General features: G+C 40.9%; 1 protein-coding gene across 2 annotated transcripts in view; it reads left to right on the top strand.

Annotated features, from left to right (window-relative positions):
* The first annotated feature begins 662 nt into the window (after positions 1-662).
* ZCCHC14 (zinc finger CCHC-type containing 14) overlaps positions 663-11,916 on the top strand; it is a 97,042-nt gene continuing 85,788 nt past the window's right edge. For both annotated transcript variants that reach the window (XM_043494891.1, XM_038368332.2), the window contains exon 1: positions 663-1,887. In XM_043494891.1, the coding sequence (XP_043350826.1) occupies positions 1,324-1,887 (564 nt within the window). In that variant the 5' untranslated portion in view covers positions 663-1,323. The remainder of the gene's footprint in view (positions 1,888-11,916) is intronic.

Raw genomic sequence — 11,916 nt, 5'->3', positions numbered from 1 at the left:
AACCCCCTCCAGGCCCCCCCCGCGTGTCCCGTCATCACCCCCCCCCACTAACTCCCTCCAGGCCCCCCCCGCGTGTCCCGTCATCACCCCCCCCACTAATCCCCTCCAGGCCCCCCCCGCGTGTCCCATCATTCCCCCCCCCAATCACTAACCCTCTCCTGGGCCCCCGTGTGTCCCGTCATCTCTCTCACCCCCCACTAATCCCCTCCAGGCCCCCCCTGCGTGTCCCGTCATCTCCCCCCTCCCCCACTCACTAACCCCCTCCCAGGCCCCCGCGTGTCCCATCTTCCCCCCCACACTAACCCCCTCCAGGCCCCCCACGTGTCCCGTCATCTCCCCCCCATCACTAACCCTCTTCCGGGCCCCCGTGTGTCCCCCCCATCACTAACTCCCTCCCGGGCCCCTGCGTGTCCCATCCTCCCCCTCCTGGGCCCCTGGGTATCCCCCCATCACTAACCCCCCCGGCCCCATCATCTCCCCCCCATCACTGACCCCCTCCCGGGCCCCTGCGTGTCCTATCCTCCCCCCACACACACACTAACCCCCTCCCGGGCCCTGGCGTGTCCCCTCCTCCCCCCTACCATTACTAACCCCCTCCTGGGCCCCTGCGTGTTTCATCCTTCCCCCCCCACACACACACACTAATCCCCTCCCGGGCCCCTGTGTGTCCCATCCTTCCCCACACACACACACACACTAACTCCCTCCCGGGCCCCTACGTGTCCCGTCCTTCCCCCCTTCCCCACACTAACCGCCTCCCAGGCTCCTGCGTGTCCCGTCACCCCCCCATCACTAACCCGGTCCTGGTTCCCTGTGTGTCCTGTCACCCTCCATCACTAATCCCCAGCGTCCCTGCGTGTCCCCACATCCCCATCGGTAACCCTTCCTTGGGGTCCCTGCGTGTCATCTCATCACTCCATTGGAAACCCTTCCCCGGGGTCCTCCTGCCCCTCCTCACCAGGGTCCTTGCGTGTCTCCTCATCCCCACTGGAAGCCTCCCCCCACGGGTTCCCTGCGTGTCCCCACGTCCCCCCCATCAGCAACCCCCTCCTCCAGGGTCCCTGTGTGTCTCTACATCCCCCGCATCTGTATCTCACCCCTAATGTGAGGTCCCTGATTTTCCTGGATTTTTACTGTTTGGGACCCAGTGTGTATTGCTCTTAGGGTGCCCCCTTCTTATATCTGGGCACTTACCTCTCAGGGTCCCATTCCCTCACTTCCCTCCCTTTCGTTTGGGCACTTTCCTTCACTCCTTAGTGTGTACCTCCCCTGTCCCCGGGGGGCACCAGCACTGGTGGAGGTGGTGGTAGCTGCAGTAGCAACATGGTAGAAAAGCGATGCCCACGGCTGCAGAGGGACAGCGTGTACCGCTGGTTCTCAGAACTGCCCTCCCCGCAGCGAGTGGAATTTCTCTGTGGCCTCCTGGATCTGTGCATCCCACTTGAACTGCGCTTTCTAGGTGCCTGCTTAGAGGACTTGGCCCGCAAGGACTATCACTCCCTACGTGACTCTGAAATCAAGGCCAACAACCCTGCTGACTTGGGTAGCCTCACTAACTTGACCGATGAGGTGGTACGTAGCAAACTGCTGGTCTCTCTTGCCTTGTTGGGGTCTGCACACCGAGAGGCAGCTGGAGTCCTCTTCCGCACACTTACCCACATTGATTCTGTCATCAACAACTATGGGCTACAGCTCAATGAGGGCCGCACTGGGGATGAATTTCTCTTGCTCTTCACTATGGCGTCCAACCATCCTGCCTTCAGCTTCCACCAGAAGCAGGTACTGAGGCAAGAGCTTACCCAGATCCAAAACATCATGGCCAGCACCAGCAAGAATCCCAGCATCCCCACTCTTAGCACCATGGCAACCTACCCTGGCTGCCATAAGGTGGGTATTACAGCCTCGCACTCTTCCTTTCAGAGTTTGGGTAATATCTCAAACTATTTTTTTTGAATGCTTAAACAACATAGCCACATATTATCTAGTAGATGGGATGGTCAGGGATTCATCTAGGATCCTTGGGATCTGTGTCATGTAATCAGAAGGGGGACATTCATCAGTGAGTCACAAGTAGATCAACAGAAATGGACTTGGACTATCTGGACTGCCTCACTTCATAGGTAGCAGATCAAAGACTAGCGAGGGTGAAAAACATGGAAAATCTAGCTGGAAATGGGAGTCAGCATCTGTCTTCAAGGATTATGGACTGGAGGGGTTAGGAATTAGGTTTGTTAGAAATGTCTGTCTGGTTGCAGTGAAATTTTGGTGAGTCTAGGTCCCACTTAGTCTCTCTTACTGGATTATGGTTATCTAAATGCTGAACAAAATTGTACTGGAGTTGTACTTAAAGTGGCTGTATAAGGGACCGATAAAACTATTTAATTCAGTGGGAGTTGGATCTTTGCCTGAGATGGGTAGTATGTGTTGGGGTGTCCCGTAAAATAAGTTTCTCTCTAGTTGTACGTTCCTTTGGATACTGCTGCCTTAAATTTGAAACTTCGCGGGGGGGAGGCTATACTCGGCTGTAGACATCTGGGTGTTTTTTCTCAACATTTTGTTTCCTTGTCTCAAACTATATGGAGCCAACAAGCAGAGGTTACAGGTTTACTTTTTGTTCAATTTAATTTTTTGTTATGAATGATGTATAGATGAAAAAATACTTTCAGTACAGGCTATAAGGATATAATTAACTGCAGGAGGAGCCTCCATATGAATACTTAATCTTACAGTTTCTATTCTGCAGAAGAAGCATGACATCAAATCAACATAAGTAATAGAACAAATATACAGACCTCAGTTCCATCTTCCCCACTCTCATCTTCTTGGTGGTTAAAAGTAAAATTACCGCATACAGAGGTTCTGTAGAAATAGGATTGGGACCAAGTGAACATGCTCAAGGAATAAAGACGTGAATGCCTCTGAGATCATACCATTTTTGTCTTCACTAATAGTATCCAATTTTTATCTAGCTGAGAGAGTGCAGCACAATTTAAGCCATTCTAAAATGGATTGAGAAGCCATTCTACTGTTCTTCCTGGTACCAATAAAAATTACCTTCTGGTAGTCACTTGCCACTGTGTTCAGAAGAACAATAGCCTTTGGGGGTAAGGCAGTGCATTTTAAACATGGAATCATACATATGGTACACCGGACCCTTGCCAGAAGGTGCGTCTATATAGCGCAAATTTGCATATAATGCGGTTGCGGCCATGGATCCCAAATTTAATTTTTTCAATTGCAGTTCATTTTAACACGATCTCCGCTATAACACGATCCCGCGTTAACACGGTACCGCGCATGGATCCCAAATCCCGCGTTCTAGCGAGGGTCCGGTATATTGAAGAACACAGTTTACATAGTAACAAAATTCTCTTCTTTAAGGGAGTACAAAAAATTAGTGTCACTTTACTGTACAGACTTCCCTGGGTTACGCAAGACCTGACTTACGCAAATACGCATTTACGGAAAAAGTTCCGTAAGCTAAAAATAGGGGTGTGGGGTTTTTTGGGTGTAATGGTCAGGTATACATTTTCAACTTACGCAAAATTTGACTTGCACAAGGCGTTCCGAATGGAACGATTGCATAAATCGGGGAGCATCTGTATATATTTTCATTGTCTTTTGAAATTAAGAAAATCTGTTTGAGACAAATTCAGACTTCTTTTTAAGAGAAGGCTGCTACGCTATTCAGATGCTGATAGCTAGTTAATACTTTTTAGAACAAGAAGTTGACTTAAATCTAGAGTTGGACAAAGAGCATGGAAAAACAATACATCTTATTCAATCCAACCATGTTTAATTGTGCACAATTAAATCCAAACATTGCAGGCTTGGATGTTGTGATGATGTGACTTGATAATGTTTGCATGATCATAATATCACCCAGAAGAGTCAGCGCAGGTGCCAGGAGAAGATAAGCTGCATTGGGGCCCCAGCCATCAGAGCTCTATGAAGACTTTCCCAGTGCCAGCCCTTCCCCGTCATTTATGCTTCTTTGCCAGAGCACAAGCTATGCTGGATTGGTATTTGATGTTTGCTAAACTTCTGTGAGCACAAACTCCTCTGGGCTCATCTTAAACACTGAGACATCCCTTGTCACAAGATACAGTGGAACTACCTTAGATTTCCGTGCTCTTGATACAGTGTATAATTTAAATAGCCTAATGACTTATCTGAAGTGTCTGTGACTTTAAAAGGTTGTGGTTTTCTAGCCAAATTGAAACCATAGTTTATTTTATTTTCTGTCCATATAAAATCGAACTATTACTTTGCATTAATATAGTATTTTTATATAAACTCCTTGCTTTTTATATTTTGAAAAATTAAGAGCAATACTGAGTGCATGTTCTGTCATCAAAATAAGCAGCACAGGCACTGTGCAGTTACGTATATAGACTTTTGAACACATAGCTAGATAAATGTACTCTGTGCATACTTGTATTGAGAGGGAAAACACACAAGCAGTGACTGCCATTTTCATTCATTTGTAACTTTTTAATGTTTTAGTGATCAGGAATCTTTATAGTTCAAATTTGAATTTAAAAATGAAAACACTTGAATTATCCATGAGCAGCAGTGTCTGAAAAATCTATTAATACATGTAAACCACCTTTGCTTTTTCATTTTCAGTTAGCTCAAAAGGAGTCGCACATAATTTTACTAAAATTAAAAAACAAACTAACAGCTCACTTTCTCCCCAATCCTTTCTGGGCTGTGAACAAGTATGAGAAACTTCAGGCAAAAGGAGTAATTTTGGAAGGAGCTATAAACCTCTGAAAATGCATTTATAATGAAAGTGACTCTTCCAGCACAAATATAACATCAATGCTGTCATGGTATTTCGTCAACATGTTAATATTATTTCCCATACCAAGCAAGACGCACCTGGGAAGAAAAAAATGTGCAATTGTCACAGCCGAAATAATTCCAATTTACAGTCAGTGAAGTATGTGCATATTTTGTAAGGTCAGGAAGAAAAGGATTATAGCCATGAAATGTTAAACTCATTACATACAGGGTTCCGTGTTACATGTTTACATCTGGAAGGAGATTGCATGTCCAGTCTGAGGTAGATCTAGATGTTGGGCAGTTTTGATTCTGTGGATTGCTGATCCAGTCTAGTCACTTAAGGTTGAGGGTGAACCATGTCATATAAAACTTGTGGTGGTCTCTGAGATAGTAAGTACTTGTAACAAAATTGAACTAACTAATTCAAATTTCTGGGTGTTGAACAAGTTTTGCTTTAGATATCCACTGATTTAGGATATAGGTTTTTTTTTTTTGGTGTTTTTTTTTAACTGTAGATGAAAACAGGTTAATAATATCAATTTTACTCCCACTGATGCGGGAATGAGGGATTGGGGGTGATGTATTTCAATAACTTTTCCTCCTCTACCTGTCACTTAAATAAAATAATTTTGAACCAGGACCAAGAAATACTATACAATGGGGCATTCCAACAAATGGTGAAATAAGGCTGCCTTAGGTGAGTAACGTTTTGGACATCAGTCCTTCAACTGATTCCATGTTGAGGAATGCCCACTGATTTCACTGGGGCTCTGTGCAGGTGTAAGGATCTGACTGTGTGGAGTCAGCTGCGGAATCAGAGCCTTTTACATAGTAGTTCTGACCATATTTTGTTTGCAGTTGCAAGGAAGTTACACAGTCAGTGGTTAATATGATACTGTAGTTGTGTGATTCTGTTGCAAATTGATATCTTATGAATGGTAGGCCAGTCAGCCTCCAATTGCTGTACCAACAACTCCGTTCTAAGAATGTAGCATGTGATATCTATCAATCATATTATTCCATAGGCTCATTTAAAACTTTGGAAATAAGCTGCTTAAGAGGGTTTCTATATTGATCGCTGGATCTGGTTTTAGTGATAAGGTCTTACTTTCAGGTGCATGCAAAATAGTTTTGTTTTTATATTGTGTTGTTGCAGCTGATTGAAGGACCTGAGAATATTTTTGAGGAAACAGTAACTGAAATTTGTAATGCTTTTATGGAACCAAATTTTGAAAAAGTGTGTGTGTGTGTATGTGTAATATATAAAATGTATGTTTTTTTTTGTTTTGTTTTTTGTTTTTTTTGAAAGCTGAACCTGAGTCCTACAAGAGGCATCTCTAGGAGCTCTCTGGCTTTATGCCAGTCTTGCAAAAGAAGGGTAATAATTGCATTATTCTTAGCACTATTGGGTAACTCTGCTTTTAAACTGAATTTTTAGCCTCCAATCCATCATGAGGAATTATGTCTTGGTCAGTCATTTACTATGTTAATACCTGTTTAGGCTAGAAATTGAAGTGTTGCCGTTCCCCTACCACATGACCCAACCAGGAACTTCAAGACTAGTGAGTGGTACCCCAGATGGGACAGTGCGAGCCTTAACTTTCTTCCTGGTCCTCTTTCATTTGTGATGGTAACTGCATGGTTGTCATCAATGGACCTTCATTCAAATCCCTGTGCTCTAAAACTGAGAGCCTGTGCTACATGAGCTAAAGGAGCAGTTTTCTTACCTTTGAGGCAATGGCATACACAGACCTCTCTGTGGCCTGGCCACTCATGGGTACAGTGAGCCACACCGTGTTAATGTGGGTTACGCATAGGTACTGAGTTTCCATGTTGGAAAGTTGAGACTCCCTACTTGGACTATCATAATTTACTAATGTTAATCATAGGCTTCTTGTTTTTTCTCACAAAAATGGTTTAATAGGATGAACCAGAAAGGTGTTTTTTGTTTTTTTTGTTTTTTTGTTTTTTTTATAACTGCATAGGAAGGATTTGAAAGGAGTAAAATAGTCTCTGTTAGTACTATGTTCATTTTAATTAAATGAATGTTACCCAATAGTATAATGAATGTTAACATGAGAATCTTATTTAGGCATTTAAAATCAAGCTTATTTGGAAATTGGACTGAATATTCCATTGTGAGAAACCAAATAGAAAGAGCCACAAAACTTTCACTGAATTCATAATGATGTTGACTTTCCCTCCACTTTTTTTTAAATGCAGACTATGATGTTTTTTCTTCAGCCATGACATCATTTATTCAAGTCCTGTGTTTGTATACTATTTTTTTTTCTAATTATCTATTGACTCTTATCAATTACAACTTAAGCAAAATTGAAGTAGGACACTCTTCATCTGAAATAAAAGTGTACTACAGGAGACTGCACTGTTTTACCTGAACCAGTCTCTAAACTATTTTAGTTAAATCAGTGCTCAAACCATGTGTAAACCACCCATGGAAAAGCAAAGCTAGCAATTGTTAACCACACATAAACATTTCAGTGTGCAACTTCAAACGTGTTGAACAGCAACCTTGTTTTGAAGTATTTAACCAGTCGGTTAAAAATCTATGTTTTTAAATGTATGATTTGAATTGCATAAATTGAGATGCTCTGATTCTTTAGCTGGTTATTGCGACAGGGCCTGTCTCTTTCTGTGTGTTTGCACAGCACCAAGCACAGCGAGGCTCTGATCCTGATTGAGCCCTCTAATTATTACTCCAATATGTCTAATAATAACTTTTCCCTTGAAGCAATGTCCTGTGTGAATGAGTTGCAGAGTATATTTTGTGTTTTGCCATTTTGAGGTTTTGTTGTTTTTGCTGAAAACAAAAGAAGTGCTAATTCTAGAGATGGTATTCCCATGAGTATAGTTAAGGGCTATTAGCGTTTCTGTTGTAGATTATTTTCAATGACATAATTTAGCTGTTAAAATTAGCTCTATGTGAAACTTGGGAGAGAAGATTTGGATTTTTTTCCTTTGAAATATTGGTAAAAGGGAAGAGAGCAGAATGAATCAAGAATTGCTTTGCCTATATGTAAATTAGGAGAAATATAAAAGGAAGTAAAGACAATGGTGTTGGTGTCGTCCAAATGCACATTTCCATACATGCATCTTGTGTGAGTTTTGCATTGAGTATGTGAGGCAGTAAACTGCTAACCTACTTAGCTTTTGGGTAACTGCTAAAAATATAATTGTATACCTCAAGTGTTTGAAATCACTGACACTTTTAAACTAAAATACTGCACAATATGCAGTTTTAAAGCCTTCATAATTAACTAAAAAGAATCCAAAAGTAATCAGACCAGTTGCTTAGGAATAACTTTTTAATTGAAGAGTTGTAGAGTCAATGATATACTAGCAATGATATACTAGAAAATGTTGCTTTTAAAGATCAGCTGGCTTTCCCCATCCCCTATTTTCCTGTTTTATATATGAATATTGTCACTATCTAACAGCATTATTTAAACCTATATTCACTGTTTTAAAATATGGATTTTATCTTGTTCACATGTCCTTCTGAATTTGTGAGTTGTTAGTCAGTGAGACCAGAGTACCTGTGAATTATTCCAGTGACAAGGCAAACTAGAAGTCCGTTCGCTGCCTGATTTGCACTTCAACAAATATAAGGCTTGCCTTTCCTTCTCTTCCCCTCTCACCTCTCGGATGTGATGCTGGGAGTTGGCGACTGCAAAAGAAGCATAACACTATTTTGATGTCTAAGGCCTAGTCTATACGACAGAGTTAGATCGACATAAGGTAGCTTATGTCAGCCTAACTCTGCAAGCGTTTACACTAAAATGTAGCTCTCACCAATGTAACTTGCTCACTACACCGGCTAAATAACTCCACCTCTGCGAGAGTCATAGGGCTTAAGTTGATGTAGTTAGGTTGACGCAGTGTCGGTGTACTCTGCGTTGCTTACATTAACTGTTGCTGCCTTTCAGAAACTGTTCCACAATGCACCATGCTGGCAGTTAAATCAGTGCAAGTGCTCCCAGCGAGGACGTGCACCGCGGACACAAGGAGCATTGTGTGGACATGTAAAACTGATTCAATTATTGTGGTGGCTGTACATCAACATAACTTAGGTCGACTTAATTTTGTAGTGTAGGCTTCCTTTCAAGTGTTTCAACCATTACTGTCACCTGTTCAGCTGAAATGGTGCTAGCCTCAATGGCCAGATCATTTTTTAAGCACAGTGTTGATTAAACATGCTTTCAGTAGATTTAATTAAGTGGTGATAAAATCAGGTCTGGCTGCAGGAGCCTTGTTCATGCTTTGTCTACCACTACCACTGATGCTGGCTGGGAATTGTTTTGTAAACTTTCCAAATTTAGAGATGGTCTAAAAGTTTAGAGACAGACAGACAGAGACAAAAAGCCCTATACTGGAAGTCTTGGATACTTTCAAATGGACCAATAAGATGGACCTGCGTGGTACTTAGTGCAAGTGTCAATGTGTTTTTGTTGCTTTCTGTGTAGATATGAATCGTATTGTGACTATCTGCAGCTAAAATTGTACACATATGTGCTCTAGTTGAATAGATGGTGGGTCTGCCTCTTGCTACTGGAGAGATTTCGCCTTTAAAAAATTGTATAAACAAAAGCCCAATCAAGATCATAAAGAGAAATTTATGCACGTTTAATCTCAAATCATACATTAAAATACTGTGTAGTTCAGGATAGAGACCTGCATATCAGATCATGCTGATATGTGCCTAAATCACTGTTAGTATTAAAGGTTTCAGAGTAGCAGCCGTGTTAGTCTGTATTCGCAAAAAGAAAAGGAGTACTTGTGGCACCTTAGAGACTAACAAATTTATTAGAGCATAAGCTTTCGTGAGCTACAGCTCACTGCATCCGATGAAGTGAGCTGTAGCTCACGAAAGCTTATGCTCTAATAAATTTGTTAGTCTCTAAGGTGCCACAAGTACTCCTTTTCTTTTTGTTAGTATTAAACTGTCTTCTGTTGACTGCTTTACTATTTTAAAATAAAAGTTGTACTGGCAGAATATAGAAGTGATCCACAGTCTACACTTGCATGAACTTCTTTCTGATCTCAAATGGAAAATCTAAAAAAGGCCTGAATCCTTTTAAATGGTTTATAAATTTGAAAAGATCTGATTCTTTTATGCAGTAGGTAACTAATTTAGGTGCTCAAAACTGCATTACGTATCAAATATTAGTGACGATTCAGTGAGTGGAGGGGAAAATTAATGGTATTTCCCATGTTTATTCTGTCTCACCCCATAAATACTACAATTCAGAATTGCATGAAAGCTGTGGAACTTCTGGTCTTGTACTGTTGTGTCCTCTTGCTGCTTAATGATGTATTTTTAAAAAACAAAACAAAAAACAAACAAACCTGAAGTCGTCTTTTAAAGGAGATTTTGTTTGCTTTAGAGCAGTAGCTCAGGTTTTGTGTAAAAAGAAAAGGAGTACTTGTGACACCTTAGAGACTAACAAATTTATTAGAGCATAAGCTTTCGTGAGCTACAGCTCACTTCATCGGATGCATTTCGTGGAGTCTATGGCCCTGTGCGCATTCTGGAATTTTAGTAAAGGTTTCTGGACAAAGGAAATCTTTATTAAAGAGTAGGGCTGTTGATTAATCGAAGTTAACTTATGCAATCAACTCAAAAATATTAACAGCAATTTAAAAAAATAATCATGATTAATCGCACTGTTAAACAATAGAATACCAATTGAAATTTATTAAATATTTTGGATGTTTTTCTACGTTTTTAAATATATTGATTTCTGTTACAACACAGAATACAGTGTTCACTTTATATTATTATTATTATTATTAATAAAAATATTTGCACTGTAAAAATAAGCAAAAGAAATAGTATTTTTCAATTCTTTTCACAATTTAGGTACTGTTGTGCAATCTCTTTATTGTGAAAATGTAACTTACAAATGTAGATTTTGTTTGTTTGTTACATAACTGCACTCAAAAACAAAACAATGTAGAACTTTAGAGCCTACAAGTTCACTCAGTCCCTTTTCTTATTCAGCCAGTAGCTAAAACAAACAAGTCTTTTTACATATACAAGAGATACTGCTGACTACTTTTATTTACAATGGTTTCAGAGTAGCAGCCGTGTTAGTCTGTATTCGATGCAGACTAACTGTATTCACTTCATCTAATGCATCCGATGAAGTGAGCTGTAGCTCACGAAAGCTTATGCTCTAATAAATTTGTTAGTCTCTAAGGTGCCACAAGTACTCCTTTTCTTTTTATTTACAATGTCACCTGAAAGTGAGAATAGGCGTTCGCATGGCACTTTTGTAGCTGGCATTTCTAGGTATTTACATGCCAGATATGCTAAACGTTCATATGTTCTTCATGCTTTGGCCACCATTCCAGAGGACATGCTTCCATGCTGATGATGCTCATTTAAAAAAAATAATGCGTTAATTAAATTTGTGACTGAACTCCTTGGGGGAGAATTGTATGTTTCCTGTTCTGTTTTACCTGCATTTTTCCATATATTTCATGTTCTAGCAGTCTTGGATGATGACCCAGCACATGTTCATTTTAAGAACACTTTTCACAGCAAATTTGAAAAAACGCAAAGAAAGTACCAATGTGAGATTTCTAAGGATAGATACAGCACTCGACCCAAGGTTTAAGAATCTGAAGTGCCTTTCAAAATCTGAGAGAGATGAGGTGTGGGAGAATGCTTTCAGAAGTCTTAAAAGAGCAATGCGCTGATGTGGAAACAGAACCTGAACCCCAAAAAAGAAAATCAACTTTCTGCTGGTGGCATCTGACTCAGTTGATGAAAATGAACATGCGTTGGTCAGCTCTGCTTTGGATCATTATCGAGCAGAACCCATCATCGGTATGGACGCATGTCTTCTGGAATTGTGGTTGAAGCATTAAGGGACATATGAATCTTTAGTGCATCTGGCACATAAATATCTTGCTATACCGGCTACAACAATGCCATACGAACGCCTGTTCTCACTTTCAGGTGACTTAAACAAGACGTGGGCAGCATTATCGCCTGCAAATTGTAACCAAACTTGTTTGTCTGAGCAATTGGCTGAAGTAGGACAGAGTGGACTTGTAGGTTCTAAAGTTTTACGTTGTTTTATTTTTGAATGCAGTTATTTT

The sequence above is a fragment of the Dermochelys coriacea genome, chromosome 12 (genome assembly GCF_009764565.3).
Source record: "Dermochelys coriacea isolate rDerCor1 chromosome 12, rDerCor1.pri.v4, whole genome shotgun sequence".
Classification (NCBI taxonomy): Eukaryota; Metazoa; Chordata; order Testudines; family Dermochelyidae; genus Dermochelys; species Dermochelys coriacea.
This window is presented reverse-complemented; position numbering and strand designations above follow the sequence as displayed.